Consider the following 20,940-nt stretch of genomic DNA (forward strand, 5'->3'; position numbering starts at 1 on the left):
ATGAGGATGGGGCAGCCCACGACACAACCCAAATGAGGATGGGGCAGTCCACTACACAACCCAAATGAGGATGGGACAGTCCACTACATAACCCAAATGAGGATGGGGCAGTCCACTACATAACCCATATGAGGATGGGACAGTCCACTACACAACCCAAATGAGGATGGGACAGTCCACTACATAACCCAAATGAGGATGGGACAGTCCACTACACAACCCAAATGAGGATGGGGCAGTCCACTACACAACCCAAATGAGGATGGGACAGTCCACTACACAACCCAAATGAGGATGGGACAGTCCACTACATAACCCAAATGAGGATGGGGCAGTCCACTACACAACCCAAATGAGGATGGGGGCAGCACACTACAGAACCCAAATGAGGATGGGGCAGTCCACTACACAACCCAAATGAGGATGGGGGCAGCACACTACAGAACCCAAATGAGGATGGGGCAGCCCACTACACAACCCAAATGAGGATGGGGCAGTCCACTACACAACCCAAATGAGGATGGGACAGTCCACTACACAACCCAAATGAGGATGGGACAGCCCACGACACAACCCAAATGAGGATGGGACAGTCCACTACACAACCCAAATGAGGATGGGGCAGTCCACTACACAACCCAAATGAGGATGGGACAGCCCACGACACAACCCAAATGAGGATGGGACAGTCCATTCCAGTCCCCTGCTGTATTCATTTTCAAAAGACCTTGCTCCAAGATGGATCACCCCCTGGTGGCACCACAATAGAATAGCAGGTTATACACCAAGTCCGATTATCGCGAACGTCGTGAGCTTCATACTTAACGCATGCACATGAGAGAATAGGAAACAACAACAACAACAAAAAACCAAAACAGAATAGTCTGGCAATTTGGAATCCGTGTCGTCGGCTATGACCCTTCTGCTTCCGGTTTTTGTCATGGGGAATGATGCGTCCCGGGAGATAAAGGCATCGTCGGAGACATGAAAGACCCAAATAATGGTGCATATTTCCTCCACTGATTTTAATAAAGATATCTCCCGCATCATCAAAAAATAATTTTTAATCGTGATTTACATTATTTGATCGCTGATCCCGAATCCAGGCCGAAGTAACCGGAAATTGCATCATCGAATGTAAGAAGAATTCTACGTTCGCTTCTTGGCTTTGCCTATTCCATATTAACTATTGTACAATGTGCATAATGAGAGTGAAAAAGCCAGGTTGAAGAAGTTTTTATTTAATTACAACATCCATGTCAAGAGATGAGGAGGAATACACGAGAGTTTCCCTTCACAGGGGTTTGTGGGTCACCAAGTTTCTTGCACAACGCTCGCCAAGCGGCTTAAGCACTCAAGCAAGCACACTTGTGTAACTGAACACCCCCTTAAACAACCACCTCGAGTTCCATATAACGACGATGATGAACACAGAATATACGAGAAAGAAACCTAAACCTCGATAAAGGAAAACATATATTATTTTAAACACACATCGTTACCGGATACAGCAGTCACTCGTTGCTGACCTCTGACTCTGCGACAAAAAGTCATTACAAAGGAAGTGGATGTTTTCTTTCCGTATTATTTTTGTCTTTTCAATCGACATTGACTTGTTTGTCTTCATCAAATCAGAATCTTTTTAACAGTTAAAAGTACATAACAACAACAACAATAACAACAACAACATCGCGTTACTAAGGAGACAGGATTTTTTTTACGACATTGCCGTAAAGCATGCAAATTACCGTAAAGCGGGACCGCAAGGGCCCTGTCAAGGACAGCTTGCCTTTCTCCGATCTGTCGTGGAGGCGGGGCGATCGTTCGTTCTCCTTTTCTTCAGAAACCCCTTCCTCCCTTATCTTAAAACCGATATTCGTGTTTCATATTTAAATATATTTATCTTTTTTTTAACCTTAATTCCCTTCGTTCCGATGCTCTGCACACTGTGTCCTCGTATGGTCGCGCGAACCCGATGGCTGCCTGGGTTTCGTGTCCGAACTCGAACCCTGCGGCTGCAGGCTTTGGGACGGGCCAGGCCTCGACTGGTTCTTGCTGTGCGATCATGGCCTACAGTTGGCCCTTCAGTGGGGTCGGGACCTGGCCGATCGTTGAGGTTTTACTCGTTACCTCCTCATCAGCTGGTGGGTTGTCCTTGTGGATGCAAAGTGAAGGTCTAGCTGCTCCATTCACCACTTTTAACCTGGTTGGACCTCTTAATCTCAAGCACTCTCCTCCCACGCACTCTCTGGTGTTCAGCTTGTTTTATTTATTTATTCCCAATCCTTGTATGTTCTGCCCTATTGAAGACCACGGTCCACTTTGGCACGATCTTCAGAGAGACAGACAGACAGACAGACAGACAGACAGATACACTGTCTTTTCTTAAACAAACGTCAAATTGCACAAGTGATTCCCAAATGGTGTTTCCAGGTTGTTTTTTATCCCCGAGCCCAAAGCCTGGTGTTGACTTAACGGCTAAAGTGGCTGACTTAAGATATTAGGGTCTTGAGTTCAAGCACCCTGTCGGGTCATTGAATTAACACCAGGTGGGTTGACTCAGCATGTCATCCATCTTAGGTCGGCAAAATGAGTATCAGCTCGCTGGTAATGGGGGCACTGAATTAGCGGCACAGCTGCGCTTCCAGAAATGATTCACTCGGCTGCCGGAGGCTGCGTACGAAACATCGTCATCGTTGTATGAGCCTGTTCCCCCGTTAACCATGCACTGCACTCGTATCTATTCATTATCCCCACACTAAGCCTGGTGTTGGCTTGGTGGTTCGGGTAGCGGCTTGGGAACCTCGGGTCCTGAGTTCAAGCCCCCTGTGGGATCATTGAATTAACACCAGGAGGTTGACTCAGCCTGTCATCCTTCTGAGGTCAGCAAAATGAGCACCAGTGTACTGGTAAGGGGGACACTGCATCAGCGGCATAGCCGCGTCCCAACCAATGATGCAACCAGCAGCCACAGGCTGCACTAGAGGGAGAGAGGAGAGAGGAGAGAGGAGAGAGGAGAGAGGAGAGAGGAGAGAGAGAGAGAGAGATAGAGATAGAGATAGAGATAGAGAGAGAGATAGAGAGAGAGATAGAGAGAGAGATAGAGATAGAGATAGAGATAGAGATAGAGATAGAGACATAGAGACATAGACATAGACATAGACATAGACATAGACATAGATCCCCACACTAAGCATGGTGTTGGCTTTGTGGTTAGGGTGGCGGCTTGGGATCCTAGGGTCCTGAGTTCAAGCCCCTTTGGCCGCTGAATTAAAAAAATACATCAGGAGGTTGACTCAGCCTGTCATCCTTCCGAGGTCGGCAAAATGAGCACCAGTGTACTGGTAAGTGGGACACTGCATCAGCGGCATAGCAGCCACAGGCTGCACGAGAGAGAGAGAGAGAGAGAGAGAGAGAGAGAGAGAGAGAGAGAGAGAGAGAGAGAGAGAGAGAGAGAGAGAGAGAGACAGACAGACAGACAGACAGACAGACAGACAGACAGACAGACAGACAGACAGACAGACAGACAGACAGACAGAGAGACACAGACACAGACACAGACATCCCCACACTTTCGAAAAAATCTGGCGAATATTGTAATTGGCTCTGTCCGTCCATCTCGCTATCTCCGAAATGGTTGTGCAGAAATTCACCAAACTCTGTAGTTATGAACCACCGTGATGGTGCCACTCCTTGGGGGTGGTGTGTCAAGGTCAATGACCAAAAAAATTTGGCAATTATGTGAACATTTTAAAATGAAACTTTGAATATGCAATCAATATTGGGGGACGCATGAAATGTATCAGGTTAAAAAAAAAAAAAATTGTTTTTAAGTTTGATCCCTGGTTCATGCCCCAAGGAGTGGGGACAACAGGTCAAAAGGTGAATAAACATTTTACTCAAAACTTGACATTGCATCATTCCTGGTGGAACTTTTTTTTTTTTTTTAACCATCTTTCAACTTTGATTTCAGTGAGAAGCAGCGTGGGCATCTGTGATGGGCATGCTATCGACTTCACTGTAGTTTTATCTTTGTTGTGGCATCTCCTCTTGTATATGTGGCTAATCTTGATCAATGTATCTCATGGCAGGTTGCCCTCCCTGCTTTGTCTCCGACGATGACTATGGGTACAATCACACGTTGGGAAAAAGCTCCGGGAGACAAGATTTCAGAGGGGGATCTCATCGCCGAGGTAAGAAGGCGATGACGTTTTCAACTTCCATGATTTTCACATCTCTTGCAATATATTTTGTTTTAATTCAATTTCTGGATTTCATGACGGATGTTGCACGATTTCTTGCAGTTAATAGACTTTTACCCATTTTTACCTTTGCCACCGAAGGTGGAAGGATGTTATATTTTCATCCCTGTCTGTCTGTCTGTCTGTTTGTTTGTCTGTTTGTGTGCAGGATATCTCAAAAAGTTGTGGACGAATTCTGATGAAACTTGGTGGACAGGTTGGGTGTGTGACAAGGATGAACCGATTAGATTTTGGTGAAGATCCGGATCCGACTAGTAGAATTTTAAAGTGATTCTTCACCATTGAGAGATAGGGCGAACAATGATATATATAGCACGCTATTTCAAAAAATTGTGGATGGATTCAGATGAAACTTGGTGGACAGGTTGGGTGTGTGACAATGTCTAATTGAATCAATTTTTGTGAAGATCTGGATCCGTTTTTAAAAATTATTTATTTATTTATTTATTTTGAAGTGATTCTTCACCATTGAGAGATAGGACCAAAAATGATGTACAGTTCCGCATGATATCTCAAAAAGTTGTGGACGGATTCAAACTATACGTGGTAGTTGAGTTGGGTATGTGACAAGAACAAGCTGATTAGATTTTGGAGGTTCGGATCCAGATCTGGCCGATCAGTAGGATACAAAACATTAACTGTTCAGCTTGGCAGAGGTTTGCACTCTACCGAGTATATTCTAGTTTGTTCATGTTTTCAATTGATCAACATCATCTTCCACTGATGTCTTAACAATATCAACCAGGGTGTGTTTCATCAACGTTGATGTACCATACTCTGTACGGAACGCTGGTGCTGATGGTGCAGTTCCTGGGTGAGGGTTATGTTGGGTGTGTTTATGTTGGTTTCTAAGGACCCTGTCACACCTTGACGTTTTAGCCAGCGTACGGCAACGTATCAAAATGTATGTAAAACGCTGGCGTACGCTGAACTATTGATGTTTTTTTTTTTCATTTTTGGGCGTATTCATAACGAGTTCGACATATGCATAACGTATTAGTAACGTACACAGAACATTTCGATAACTTATACCAATGAATGCTAAGCGTGTTGTCAGCATTCACAACCTATGCCCAACGATAGTCTAACTTATGCATAGCACGCGCCAGCGTATCGCCGACGATCACGTGGCGTAGCCTATTAAAAGGCTGCCGCTCGATGATTCAAATCATAACCGCACTAGACATCGAAGTGTCAACATCACTGTCATGCCGAAGAAAACTTCGAAGAATCCTGCAAAGAAGTCTCCTGGCCGTGGCCGTGGATGTGGACGCAAGGAGGATCCATCATCACCCGCACCTTCCCCATCACGCTCACCTACTACTACTGACATGGACCTACTACTACTACTACTACTGCTACTGACACGCTCACCTACTACTACTACTACTACTACTACTACTACTACTACTACTACTACTGATACTGATACTACTGACATGGACATCTACTCACCATGGACATCTACTCTACTCACACTGATGGGTTCCTCCTGTGTTTACCCCATTTTTATATACCAATTCCCTTAAACGCTGCCAATACGCCATTATATGGTAGCTGTAAGTTAGAAACACGTTCAGTAAGTTCTGTGGTCGTCCGGAAGACGTCAAATACGTCTACATGCATCAATATGCGTTTGAGATACGTTACACAAAGGTTCAAAGCACGTTACTCATAGGTTAGAAATAAGTTTTGGGTACGCTAGACATTACCTCGACGTATTTTGACTCATGAGTAACTCACGAGTAACGTGTGTCAACGATCGCATAACGTGCCAACAACTTATGGCCAGCATATGCGGAACGTGTGAGTCATACGCCGAGCACATAGAAAAATTTTAAGCATGCTTAAAATTTGTCGACGAGCTCGGCGTACTATGACGTATGCCAGCATGCTTCAGCGTGCTTCAGCGTGCTCTTAACGTATACAAAACTTACCCATAACGTATTCGACGTGTGCCAGCGTATTCGCCAAATTTTTCATACATCGGCATACGCTGGCTAAAACGTCAAGCTGTGACAGGGCCTTAACAGCCAGTCAGTGCAGGAATTTGGATTTTGTTTATGGTGCCGGTAATGGCTTATCTACTCATTGTAAAGGGCACCATGGGATTCTAAACTTCCATCGACTAATGCGAGCAGGCAGGACGCTTGGTTTAACATCCAGCCGAGGAATGGCACACAAACTGATGAATTGCCCTGGCTGTGAAACACTGGGATGAAAGTTTATAGCTGGGTCAGGATTCAAACCCAGGCTGGACGGGTCAGAAGTAAGTCTGCATACCTCCAATGCTATGTTGTCTGTCGAGGCTGTCTGCAGGTGGTTTCAAATGAATTAATTATACTTTTACTTTATAAAAATTTTTTTTTTTTTAAGATTTTCTTTTTCCTCTTGTTTTTGTTTTATTTATTTCTTTAACGTTTTACTTTGTTCCCTGTGGTCCCAAATGGCATGCCCAGTTTTGAGTTGCACCACATTTGCCTGACTTCTGCAATGTACAAACATTCAGTGGGATTGCTATAAGGTGTGTGTGTGTGTGTGTGTGTGTGTGTGTGTGTGTGTGTGTGTGTGAGTGTGTGTGTGTGTGTGTGTGTGTGTGTGTGTGTGTGTGTGTGTGTGTGTGTGTGTGTGTGTGTGTGTGTGTGCGCGCGCGCGTTTCTTTTCCATTAGCTTTACCTGTTTTGGAAAAAAGAATAGTAGATGGCATTACTTTTCAGCTTCCCTTGTTTATATATATATATATATATATATATAAATATAAATATATATATATATATATATATATATATATATATATATATATATATATATATATAAAGTGACTATTGTTTGTTTGTTTTTTTTCTAGGGGGGGGGGGTTCCACTGATATTTGAGTTGAAGGAACTGCCTTGCATTAGTACTGTTTATTCCACTGTTTTCTACAAACAAGACATAGGTTAATGATTATGTTGGTACACACATGGTAACGGGTGGACCGGAACCCACTGGAGGTAACCCTCTGCAGAATGAATCTTGAGTGAGAGGTGATACTGTGCACGTGCATTAACCCTGGGCATGGGATAATTAACATTGTTTAATTTAGTTTTCACATCAACATTATGTTGCGCTTGTAGCTCTCAATGATAATTTAACTATGCTGGCGGACTGTTCCTGACCCCACAACCATTGCGTTGATGTAAAAATAATGGATTTAATTTGAACAAGGATGGGAACGCAATAAATCGATGAGAAAGAGACAAAGACAAACTCGACGAACCCGTTTATTCCAGACATGAATGCCTCGATGTCTGCTTTAAACTAAGGTTAGGTCTTCAACACCTGTACTGGTACATCAAACTCACGACAAACCGGGAGAGTGATACAGATGGGGAGATAGAGGTTTATGGCCTTTCCTCCAGGAACACCAGGAGGTGCAGCGTGGAGCATGCTGGTCGGGATTTGAGGGGAGCCTGTCCGAGCCAGAACATCACGCGACTCCCATTGGGACTTGTTTGCTCCACACACTGAAAACGCTCTTCCTTCACCAAACTCCCGATTGCTCCCAGCTGATGACTCAACTACCCTGCATACCTCTGGGGAGGTCCTTTTTTAAAAGCTTTGCTCGCCGCATCATCTGTGCTCCCCATATGTGCCGTGCCACCAGCCACGTGGCATAGGGTGCTGGGTGTGACAACTCCACCGACTGCCCAACTTTCCAGTCGCCAGTGTACAGGCCACGAGGCGGGTAATTAATAAAGTGGGGAAGGGAGTAAAAGGGAAGCACACAATGGGGAAATGGGGAAAATAAAGTGCTGATGGCCCATTACACCCATGGCAGAAGGGCTGAAAACAAATAAGAAAGCGGGGTTGAATCGGAAGAAGATGAAGTACAAACAAGGGCTGAAAGGAAGACAAGAGTCTTTCTGCTCAAATGATCCTTGCAGTGCTAATTTTGAGTATTACAGGACATTTTCTTCAAACATTGATTATTACATAACTAATTAATCCTCTCTTTAACTCCCGATATCATTTTCACAACAATATATTGTCAGGCTCACTCGTTTTTATGTATATTTTCAAATTTGAAATGACTGAATGTATGAGATGGTTGTTTGGTTCTATTTTCTTTTGAGTGCAGGTGGAGACTGACAAGGCATCTGTGGGCTTTGAAAGCACGGATGAAGCATTCATGGCAAAGATTTTGATGCCGGAGGGATCAAAGGATATTCCCATTGGAACCATGATATGTGTCACCGTTGATGAGTGAGTCACTATTCACTGCTGGCAAGTCCGGTATTGAGTTGCACCAGATCCACATAGTCAGAGCGATTTAAAGGTTTATTGTTGTGTTCTTAGGGTCATTGCTGACATAGGTGTCTGATTGTGGTGATCAGTGTAATTGGGCTCTTTTGCATGGAAATCATTGTTTTTTTCCCACCAGTGATTGAGATCAGGTCATTAGTTTTTAATATCTTCTGATCCTATTCGAGTTCCAGGTTTAAATGTCATATTTGAGACAAAGTTTAAGTTGTGTTTAAACTTTGAATCACAATAAAACACTTGCATTTCACAATTTTTCGGTCAGCGAGCTGACCTAATATAGCTGTTCGATGTCCTCAGATCCGTCTGTCTGTCTGTCAAAATTTTTAATTTTTCTATCTCCTCCTTGATGTCTCGGCCGATTGAGTTCTAACTTGACACGATGATAATCAAGGTTACAAGGTCATCAAGTGCAAAATGACCGATTGGTCGAATGGCCTAGAAGGAATCATCAGACGGCTATAATGCATAATGGGTTTCATCGGGATTATTAAGAAGATTTAATTCGACCAACTAGTTTCTCGTTAGCTCTGTCGTCTGGCCCTGTTTATTGGGCAACACGAGGTCCGCTGACTTCAACACGGCTTCGCGTGGTTATTTTAAGTTCAATTTAAATTCTGTTTTCACTTTTCATAGTTGCTAAGATTGATTAACACTCGGTTGCATCAAGTTTTTTTATCCAAGCTGACCGTCAAACCCGCTTGGGTGTATTTTTTAAATAATACTAATAATCATTATTATTTTGCTTTAATTAACAACACCGTATTTCTTTTGCTCATCCTTCTTTGGGTTTAATTTCAATATCAAACTTGAAGGGCACTCGGTTGAGCACATACCTCCACCACACTGCCTGATCCGTAAGAACATATTGGGGCCAATACATTTTTTGAAATATCATGCGATATATCTTTTGGCCCCATCTTTCAATGGTAAAGAATCGCTGCAAAAATTTTAAAATTCTCGTATCCGGATCTGGATTCGGATCTTCACCAAAATCTAATCAATTCATCCTTGTCACATGCTCAACCTGTCCATGTTTCATTTGAATCCGTCCCCAACTTTTTGAGTTATCGCGCGATGCATCATTTTAGTCCTATCTCTCAATGGTGAAGAATCATTTAAACAATTTTAGTAACCGGACCCAGATCCAGATTTTCACCAAAATCTAATCAGTTCGTTCTTGTCACACACCCATCCTGTCCACCAAGTTTCATCCGAATCCGTTCCCAACTTTTTGAGATATCATGCTTACAAACAAATGGACAAACAGACAGACAGGGGTGAAAACATAACCTCCTTCCACCTTCCGTGGTAGAGGTAAAAATAATCGGTAGGCCTTGAGGATATGACGTTCAAAATAACATCGTAATGCATTTGGTCCCAAATGGTGTTTCCATTTTATCCCTGAGCCCAAAGCCTGGTATTGACTTAATGGTTAAGGTTGTCATGCTTAAGATGTCATGGTCTTGAGCTCAAGCCCCTGTCGGCCAATGAATTAATACCAGGTGGGGTTGACTCGGCCTATCATCCTTCCAAGGTCGGTGAAATGAGTACCAGTGTACTGGTAATAGAGGGTACTGCATCAGCAGCACAGCTTCGCCCCCAGAAAATTATGCAACCAGCAGCCACCAGGCCACACATGATAGCTCGCGCTGAGCCCAAAGTTGTTTTTTCTCTCAAAATGCTTGATGCATGATATCATTATATAACGGGGTTCAGGGAATCTTTCCACCTGTGTTTTTATCGAGCCTTTTCCACCTATCAATCAGGCTTGTACTGTACATCGTCATCGTCAATGGACCATACTCTAGTCTTTCCAGTGTCTTGGTGCTGATGATGCAGAGAAATTACACTGAGCATAATATTATCTCTCTCTTCATCCCTCTGCTGTTGATTTAATATGGGTACATTTCCAGCAATTATAAAACTGCACAGTGTAGTGGAGCAATGGCTGATGGAGTGTTTTATGACGTGTGTTGTACTGTTTACACATTAATTAAATAGCAATTTTTTTTCACTTTTAATAAGTAACTAGCAGATTACCCACCCTACGGGCGATCTTTTTCCAAGCATGCAACGTGTTCTTCTGACGCATACCTGTATTTGGGCGGTGTATAGGTAACTGACAGCTCTGTACAGGCCAAAAAAAATCCGGGTTACGTGCATGAAGCAAAAATATACCTACTGCTTATAATTCAAAATGCCTCACTACTACACTGGAAAATGTGGGGACAGGAATACTGCACTGTAAATGGTGGAGACTTGTAATACCCTCCAGGTGGCGCTACAGGATACACAATTTACATTGAGGATTTGTCTCCTACCCCCCCCCCCTAACCCCCCTCATCCCCCCTCACCCCCACACCCCCCCCACCCCGACCTCCGGCAAAGATAAAAACACCCCTATACATTAATTTGGGTCATGCTGATCGTCTGTAGCAAGTCTGGATGTAATTGGCCCAGAACTGTAGGAGGAGTAGCGTGACAAACAAACACTGGTCCATCAATTATAGTGAGGATGCACTCCAAAATAATTTTGGATATACAGTGGGGTGCCAAAGTACATGTCCACTTAAATCAATGCCAGGGTTTCTCAAATCACAATTTTAAACACTAATTTATCATAATATTGAATACCCCTCCAGACTCACACCCACCCCTTCCTCTTCCTCTTCCGTGTCCACCCACCCCGCCCCCAACCCGGACTCCCACCACACCCATTCCCCTCCCTCTGGACTCCCACCGCACCCATTCCCCTCCCTCTGGACTCCCACCGCACCCATTCCCTTCCCTCTGGATTCCCACCGCACACATTCCTCTCCATCTGGACTCCCACCGCATCCATTCCCCTTCCTCTGGACTCCAACCGCATCCATTCCCCTCCCTCTGGACTCCCACCGCATCCATTCCCCTCCTTCTTGACTCCCACCACATCCATTCCCTCCCTCTGGACTCCCACCGCATCCATTCCCCTCCCTCTGGACTCCCACACCACCCTTTCCTCTCTTTCCTCCTGCTTCCTCCCACCCCACCCCTCCTTCCAGACTCCCACCCTTCCCCATGAAAGGTGGTGGCTCATGTGTTTATAAGTTGTGAATTGTGGGAAAGTAACTGTTTGAAACCCCTATAAATGTGTAACGTGGTTAAAAAATGTGATCTTTTAAGGTTTGTGGTGATTAACCTTGGGAGCTTAGAGGATTAGCGTCAGAAACAAACCAAGTCTCATTCACTTTCATAAAGAAGATAACATCTATCCAAGCTCCAAATGAAATGAAATAACATCCTAAATGAAAGCAGATCGCACAAAAACAATTTGAACCCAGGCGAGACAGCTAAGAGCGAGTGTGCGTACTTCTTGGCCATCCTGCCGTGGTGTGAGGATTCCTTCCTTTGGAGCGCTGAAAACACTTTTCAATTCTGTTTTGAACTCATAGTTTACTTGTCCCATTGCTCTACTCATTCTAACCCTCTGATTTATTTTGCCCGGGGATGTCCCGACGGAGTCCCGAGCCACGGTCGCTATGTATAGGAGGTGTAGAACTTTATGTCCATTGCAGATCAGGGGAGTGCTCGTCACACTCTATATTTCGATTTACCCGCCGATCGCACCACATGCCTTCTGGTTGAATGGTTTGCATTAGCAGGAACAATCGTCTGAGTAGCAGACGAACGGTTGTTCTTTCTGGATTATGCGGTTTTACCGTGTGAGACATAAATCCGCGGCTGCTCACCATAACAGATAGGAGGCGCGATTGATATTTCAACAACGAATGGTAAACAATGAATGTGGTTATCATTGGTTCGATATTTATCGGTATTCCGTCCTGATGAGACCAAATAAGCCTAAAATCTGGATAGTTGGTTCCGTTTGATGTTTAACTGATATTGACCTTGTAATCTTTGTCTCTTTGACAGAGTTGCCGGGCGGAGGCCTCTGGATTGAGGTGACGCTTTGGTGTAGGACTATGTCCAATGGAGATCGGCGGAATGCTTGTCACACGCCACACGTTTCGCTATGTATATATATATATATATATATATATATATATATATATATATATATATATATATATATATATATATATATATATATATATATATATATATCTGACTCACTGACTGACTCACTCACTGATATTAAAGATTAGTACCTTCTGGGTGATGTGAAGAAAGCTGAAATTTTGCATGCCAATTGGCATCAAAGCTGTGACACCGGGAAAAAAATAAATCACAATCTTCGGACATCCACAAATGAAAAAAATGCAGGTGAGCGACCCGAAACAATGGAGGAAGAAGCATGGTAATTTTGTGTAGCAACAGACATCAAAGCCGAGACACCAGAAAAAAATCACAGAATCATCGGACAACACATCCGTAAATAATAAAAAATAAAAAGACCAATGTCACCCGCAGGGTGACCCGTATCTTGCCAAAAGGTGACCACGTGTGACTTCTTTAAGGTCACACTGAGGTGAACAGAGCTGCTATCCACCAGGAGCGACTCCTTGAGGAATATCTGCCTACGAGAGATTCCGATGAGAATCGTTCTACAGAGTAACCATGAAAAATATGCATTTGCCTCATAACGTCACCAAATGACATCATAATGTCTCAAGCTTGACGTATCGAGAAAGCACTCAGAGGTGTTTAATTTGAGGTACGACACGATATGGTTCCTAAAACTTGAAAATTTGACCTTGGGGTCAAATATGTTTGACCTGAAGCGCGAACCATGAAGGTCAAGGCCAATCGCCACCAAAAATTAATCAGCTGAGCGCCAGACCATGAATTATATTCCCATGAAGTTTGAAGACGATCTGATCAAAATTACTCAAAGAATAAGGGTTTCGTCGACTCCCCTGATTTGCGACAAAGTGACCTTGACCTTTGACCTTGACCTTCAAAATTTTATGCGCTGAAATGGACCTCTATAGGCCTCTGATATGCAAAGTTACAAAAATTTCCAATGATAACTGTGCTCTGCAGAATTTTTTTATACGTGATTACAGACAAACAAACAAAAAAAACATACAAGCTGACTAACATATCTTGCAAAAAATTCGTTTTGGCAAGATAATAAATTAAAAAATCAAATGCAGTTGAGCGACCCGAGACAATGGGGAAGCACGGTTCGTATGCTTTCACAATATTTAAGCACACCCCACTAGTGTATATATGTATATATATATATATATATATATATATATATATATATATATATATATATATATATATATATATATATATATATATATATATATTGTTGCGAATTCTGGCCCGCACGGCGTGCGATCGGCCGCGTAACTCGAATCGTGACCGCGTTGTCCACCGGACGGACAATTCAGTCGTGACCCTCCTGGGACGACCGCCAGAAACCAGTCACGGGTGGGGGTTTAACCCCACCGCCACCCAGTCCGCAGTCTACCCGCGCGAAATAGGGTGAATCGCCGAATGTCGGTATACCTAAGTACCCGCGCGGGTAATCTGCCGAGGGATGAGACCACGCCACAGGCCGACTCCGGACACTAACCGCTTCAGCAGTTCGTTCCGTATTACAGGGATAACCGAGCGGAGTTATCGTCGGCCTTGACGGTTCCGATTAATTACCGGGTGCTTTAAAACCCACTATTAATCCCTTACGTGATGCAAGATGGAGATTCAACAAAGGAAAGGACGCAGCGAGACGGGGAACAATTGAACAAGCACACTTGATTACACACACACACACACACACACACACACACACACACACACACACACACACACACACACACACACACACACACACACACACACACACACACACACAAGCACGTATTTACAGCCATACAGTGATGCACATATAAAAGCAAGGACACAATGCAGAGCTACAACCGAATATAATTATTACAACACTTAAACAGTTCTACTTTTCAAGACTGGTGCCACACACACACATTTACGCAAAACCCAAAAGAAATGGAAGTCGCGACTTCCCGGAGCACGTCGAGTCCTTGGCGACCGTAACTCCGAGTCCCCCTGGCGTGGTCCGCGAGCTCGTGCCGCGCGTCGCTCGTGTGGTCCGCTCGACAGCTCGGACGAACGAACAGAACCTCCGACCAGGGACGATCACCACAACTCTCCACAATTCCCCTTCAGGGACAAGGGAACAGGAAAGGGAACGACGTTCTCGTCGACCTTTACGTCCACGCCTTTTGTCAATCGCTTGAACGAACCAAGAGCCTCCTTGCACGCGAGCCTCTCCACGCCCACGCCTTTTGTAGGGGCCGGCTCCGCCCCGTTGCCCCGCCCCATTTCTGTCTCCACCTCCCTTCGAGGCGTTTCCAGAAAGCTCTCGAAGGGGGGCGTGCCCCCACTCCGACCGCCTGACGCCGTGCATCCACCAATCGGGAGCGAGCTGCCGCATCCCTCCCCTTCACACCAAGCGTGGTGGGGGGGATTCAGACGGAAGCATCGGGCAGGGAAATTAGGTGGGAAAACCCCACAGGCGTTGTTGGTTTTTGTTCTTGCACGCGCCTGCACAGTGCTCGTTGAATGGCGAGTGGCAAAGATGTGGTAGCGTAGTTGTGGAAGGTGGCGTCGTGTAGTGAATAGCGTGATCGTGAGATGTTGGTTGTGGCGATGTTCGTTGTTGTTCTTGCACCAAATGAACAATAGCCAAAGAAAAACGGATAACTGAAGCGTCGCAGCCCAAATGGATCACATATATTCCCTCTATACAACGGGTTTGGGCTAACTACACATTAACTTATTGATATATCTCACCTGAGGACCCTTTATGGTGTAATGCAAAGTTCCACAACCGTAACAATATATATATATATATATATATATATATATATATATATATATATATATATATATATATATATATATATATATATATATATATATATATATATATATATATATATATATATATATATATATATATATATATGTGTGTGTGTGTGTTGTAGATTTTACTTTTGCCTTGGTCTGTGATGACATCCCTCCTTTCCCCTCTTTGGCAGTGCTTGCCTCCTCATAGCATGAACCCTGAAATCTGATGGAGCAGTATTTCATTTTAATAGCAGGTCTGATATGTTTCTGCTTACGTGTGATTTTAGTGCAAATGCGGTAGCTGCATTCAAAGACTACAAGTTCGATCCTGCTGCTGTCACCACGGAAACTACTCCACCACCCACAGCCACGTCAAAACCACCACCTTCCACCACGCCATCAGCTGCAGCTGCAGCAAAGTCATACCCTCCTCACATAAAGGTAAGAATGTAATGGTGCAGAACCTCCACAGGTGATGCACAGACTTCCTATGAGCTGTGTGCTCCACATGTAAAATTCAAAAATAACATGGGAAAGTACGAGGTCCGTCTAAAAAGTAACGGGACTGACTTCACAGAAATTTTCTTCCAAAAAATATATATTGAAATCACAGCTTGTGCTCTTCAAAATAGTTTCCCTCCAGTCTCACACACTTGTCCATCCTCTTCTTCCACACTTCGATGCACCTCCAGAAGGCTTCTTATGGAATCCTCTGGAGCTCCGTCGACACGGCCCTTTTAATGGCCTCTACATCAGGAAATCTGGTCCCCTTGATCACCTACTTGAGCTTGGGGAATAGGAAAAAAAATCACAAGAGGCCAAGTCTGGCGAATACGGGGCTTGCTTCAAGTTGGCACGTTCCTCTCCGCCAGAAACTGTCAGATGCTCAGGGCACTGTGAGCAGGGGCGTTGTCATGGTGGAGCACCCAGGCGTTGTTCTCCCACAGATCCCTCCTCTTGTCCCAGACTGATCTCATGAGGTGCCGGAGGATCTCCTTGTACACGTATTGATTCACTGTTTGACCCTGTGGTAGAAACTCGAAGTGGACGATGCTCTTGATGTCAAAAAACACGATGCGCATCACCTTGAACTTCAACTTCGACATCCTTGCTTTCTTTGGTCTTGGTGATGCCGGACTTTTCCAGTTACAACTCCACCGTTTGGTCTCGGGATCGTATTCGAATATCCACGATTCATCGCCAGTAATGACTCTCCCGAGCAGGTCTGGATCGTCCTCGAGGCGCTCGATAATGTCTTGACAGACAATGACTCTTTGCTGTTTCTGGTCCTCGGACAACAGCTTGGGGACCATCTTTGCGCACACCTTGCACATTTCGAGATTTTCAGTGATTCTGCTCCAGACAGTGTCCTTGTTGATGAAAACTTCCTCAGCAATCATCCGCACCGTGAGTCGACGATCTGCGCGCACCATCTGCTTCACACGCTCGATGTTATCCACCATTCTGCTCATTGAAGGTCTTCCAGACCGTGGATCGTCTTTAACCTCCTTCCGTCCTTCTTTGAATCTCTTGTGCCATTCAAATGCACGTGTACGTGACATCGTTTCTTCCCCGTAGACTTGCTGCGGCATTGCGAAGGATTTGGAAGGTGTTTTGCCAAGGTTGGCAAGAAACTTCAGATTGGCTCTCTGCTCACGACTCATAGCGCGACGACTCAGACTAGACAACGTATAAAGCACGACCTGTACAAAATCACACAATGAGCGCAGTCAACCATCACCAATCATATATAATGCTGGAATGTTGCGAAAGACTGACGCAACCCATTCATTCAAGTTGTGTTAGTGGAGCACACAGCAGGCTCAGTCCCATTACTTTTTAGACTGACCTCGTATGCTAAATTCAACTTGCCGTGGACATAGCTTGTTAAAGGTAAAAGTCATGGACATAAAAGGCAAGAAATTGCTGCCTCCATTGCTGAAATTTAATTTACTGCTTAATGGTGCATTTTACATTTAAACATGTAATGTTAAAAACAAAAAAATTGCTCTTCCATGAGATTCGCTCCTGTGAAGGAAATCAAATGATGATCTTACGACATACAAATTCTCAGTTTTTGAAATTGGAGTTGTACTTTCCATTTTGGTCTCAGTATTTTTATTTATTTCATCATTGAGTCCCCCGGACTCTGTATAGAATTGATTGATGAATTTTGTGTGGACAGTGGCGTGAAAACGGGAAAGCAGGGGGGGGGTGGAAAACACCTCAATGGATAGGTTATGAGCAGTAGTTGTGCACCTTGACACTGGTTTTTTGACAGACATGAAGATGCGAGGAAAAAAAACGGTATTTTTAATCGCGCTAATATATTGTATTGCGAGACGCCAACCATGATGACGCTGCTAATAAATCCTTGTCTTTCATTACCCTCATAACCCATTCCTTATTATTGTTTAATACACATTTAAACCTTTAGCCCCTTTTTTCTGTGTTCCCATAACGGCCTTTAACAACAAGAACGATAGCTTCATGGTCCTAGGGGACTCATATGTTCAAAAGAACATACCCTTATATTTTGTTGATAAGAAAAGCCTTGTCGCAGCATGGACCCTCACTTAATTATTGTGTTCTTCACCAGATCTTGCTCCCGGCACTCTCTCCCACTATGACAATGGGGACCATCCAGAGGTGGGAGAAGCGTGAGGGAGAACACCTTAGCGAGGGAGATCTCCTCGCTGAGATCGAGACTGATAAAGCGACAATTGGTGTGTTTTTATTGCATACTATTTTTGTTAATCATTTATCAAGCACTATTTAAAAACTATTGTTTTTATAACTTGGAAATTTAGATTCTGATTCAGGTGGGAATTTTCCTTTCTCCATTACGTTGAATTCATAATAAGAATTTATGTGGCCTGTTCCCTTTTTAGATCCTCGTGGAGGATCTCGAAGTCTTACTCACGTTGTTGTTCTTCATCTTCTTCTTGTGGACTTTTTTGTTTCACAGCCTACAGTTTTCATCGAAACTTCCTGAAACTTGGCATATACATGTAAAAATACCCTGCGCAGACAGTAACCATCTCCGATTTCGAAAATTCCTCCTCAAAAAAAAGTTGACGTTATAATATCGCCGCTAATGGAAATCGCCTATACCATTATCTCCGAAACTAGGCAAGCTGTTTGAATTTTGTTTGCGGGAATCAAGCCGGGCATCAGCACAGACAATTTATCGCAAACCTGATACATCACAATGACGTAATTTTCGTTTTTATTACGTCATCATTAAGAGGACGAGGATCTTGGCTCATTTGAGCTTGTTTGATTGCAAAAGTCAATTTATTTTTAAAGGAGAGAATATATGAAAACATATTTATTCTGAAGCCATGTCATTTATGGTGTGTTTATGTTGTTCCAATTGGCCCAATGAAGCGGTCCGAGTGAGATGACGAGGCTCGTCAGGACAGCTTGGTTCAGGTTTATGTAGTGAGCAGCTAAGGATTGATGTCACACGTTCCATCAAACGTGTCGTACAAATTCTTCTTCGTGTCATACTTGCTCCGTTGATTGTGAACTTTGAGTTTGCTGTGATGTGTTTATTTTTTTCAACTCTCCCCTCATTAAACCACTGGTTTAGTTATTCCAAAATATTTCAGGTTTTTAGACAGTTTGAAATACACAGCTGAATTCCGTTTGCTTTATTGCAATGGACATTGCATGGACCTGTCCTGAAAGACAAGGACATGACTAGATAGAGCCTTCTCATGAGACAGCTATCAAGGCTGGTATTGGATACTCTTTTCGCAAACACACAGTGTCATGCTTTTCTTCTCCAAACGTCAGCATGATGACGACCACCCAAATGAGATGATAAAAAAAACACCCCAAGTCTTACTTGGCTGCTCCTTTGCCTATGCTTTGCGAACAGCTCACAGTTAGTCAGGTTGGTCATTTAAAGTATTTTTACATTCTACAGTGGCCTATCCGGCAGTAACTATTCAACGTTCTTCTGCAATATATAGAGTAAGACCCCACATAAAGTCGCCCTGATTAACGTCGTTTCGTTATAGCATCGCTTGAAATACATAACTATTTCCAGTATAAAACATGTTTTTCACACATGTGTCATGAATGCTTTTAAATTGTATCTCTTATGTTTTACATGCACCACACGACCTGAGGGCAAAAGTATCTGCACTATATTGGGATTTTAAACCTTTATGACGGAGGAGTTCAGGTGTGTCAAGGATGGACTTTGCACGATGGAGGATGCCCAGTCGACGGCTGGCTTTGGTGGCCAACTTGGAATGTGGTTTGCCGAGGAAAGATCATAGCTGAGAGTGAGACCCAGGAGTTTGAATGAATGAACTTCCTCAAGAGGATTGTTAAGAAAGTATATATGAGGGTTTGTCATATGGTCAAGAGAGACAGTGAGAGAGACAAGAGACAGAGACAGACATGGAGAGAGATATGGAGATATGTCAGATTTGTCAGACATATTCCAAGTGTTTGATGAGTTTGTGATTTTTGTCAAGGTCTGTAGAGGGAGAGGAGAGGAGAGGAGAGGAGAGGAGAGGAGAGGAGAGGAGAGAAGAGTCTGCAGCTGTCTATCTATAGCTTTGTTTACTAAACAAAGTAATAATTATTCTTTCACATGGGTTCTTTTTCTGAGATGAACTATATTATTCTCTGCATCTGAAACAAAGTTAATTTAGTCATTTTCATCTGGTATCCGGTTGCTGAAATTGAGATAGTCATTTCTCGCTACATCGGTGGTAATATGTTGCACATATTTGACTGCCATTTTACATTTTGTTTTCAAATAAATAATGGGGGGGGAATCAGATTCCTCATGTCAGAAAATATATAAAAGGACGTTTAATCATGTTTACACCTTTTCTAGTTGCGAAGATATGAATACATGTTGATTTTTGTCAATTCTGTGGTGGCTATCTTGGATTTTCTCACTTTTCTCATTTTCCCCAAGAGTGAGAAGTCCATACCCACCTGGATATCATCAAACATGCTGGAGATGACTAATTAACAATTATAAAAAAGAAAAAACAACTTTATCCGATAAAGAGGTGTTACCATTTTTGATCGCCCAACCAAAAGCTTTGGCAAGATTAATGAGTTTTGCCACTTGTGCCAACGACATAAATTTCTGCTATGAAGACCAAAACGATAGCCTATGCATTTAGGAGTCTGTCAACAAATGGTGTTGAAGGTTCCATATAGCGACTGATTGTGTTATGGAGGAAACACTTGTCTACTCTCTTGTTGCAGTAGATTGCATGAGCAAGTCAAATAATTTCTGCTGACTTGAGAGGATAATAAACGAGAACGGCACTCAGTCGAGTAGATACCTTTGCCATGCTGAACAGCTCACATTTTGTATCCCACTGATAGGCCGGAACCCAAAACGAATCTTCACCAAAATCTATTGTCACACACCCAGTAGGTCCACCAAGTTTAATCAGAATCTGCCCATAACTGTTTGAGATGGCGTGCTATATATCGTTTTGGCCCTATTTTGGATTTTGACAATGGTGAAGAATCGCTTAAAAATTATCGGATCCAGGTCTTCACCAAAATTGA

At 43.4% G+C, this 20,940-nt stretch overlaps 1 protein-coding gene across 1 annotated transcript in view; it reads left to right on the top strand.

Annotated features, from left to right (window-relative positions):
- The first annotated feature begins 1,735 nt into the window (after window positions 1–1,735).
- Window positions 1,736–20,940, top strand: part of DLAT (dihydrolipoamide S-acetyltransferase) — a 47,343-nt gene continuing 28,138 nt past the window's right edge. The window contains exons 1-5 of the mRNA XM_085864814.1: window positions 1,736–2,144; window positions 4,092–4,193; window positions 8,381–8,505; window positions 15,672–15,825; window positions 17,984–18,110. Coding sequence (XP_085720940.1) covers window positions 1,935–2,144; window positions 4,092–4,193; window positions 8,381–8,505; window positions 15,672–15,825; window positions 17,984–18,110 — 718 coding nt within the window. The 5' untranslated portion in view covers window positions 1,736–1,934. The remainder of the gene's footprint in view (window positions 2,145–4,091; window positions 4,194–8,380; window positions 8,506–15,671; window positions 15,826–17,983; window positions 18,111–20,940) is intronic.

Source organism: Eptatretus burgeri, chromosome 2 (assembly GCF_056783735.1).
Source record: "Eptatretus burgeri isolate ZD-2024b chromosome 2, Ebu_testis_v1, whole genome shotgun sequence".
In the NCBI taxonomy this organism is placed as follows: Eukaryota; Metazoa; Chordata; class Myxini; order Myxiniformes; family Myxinidae; genus Eptatretus; species Eptatretus burgeri.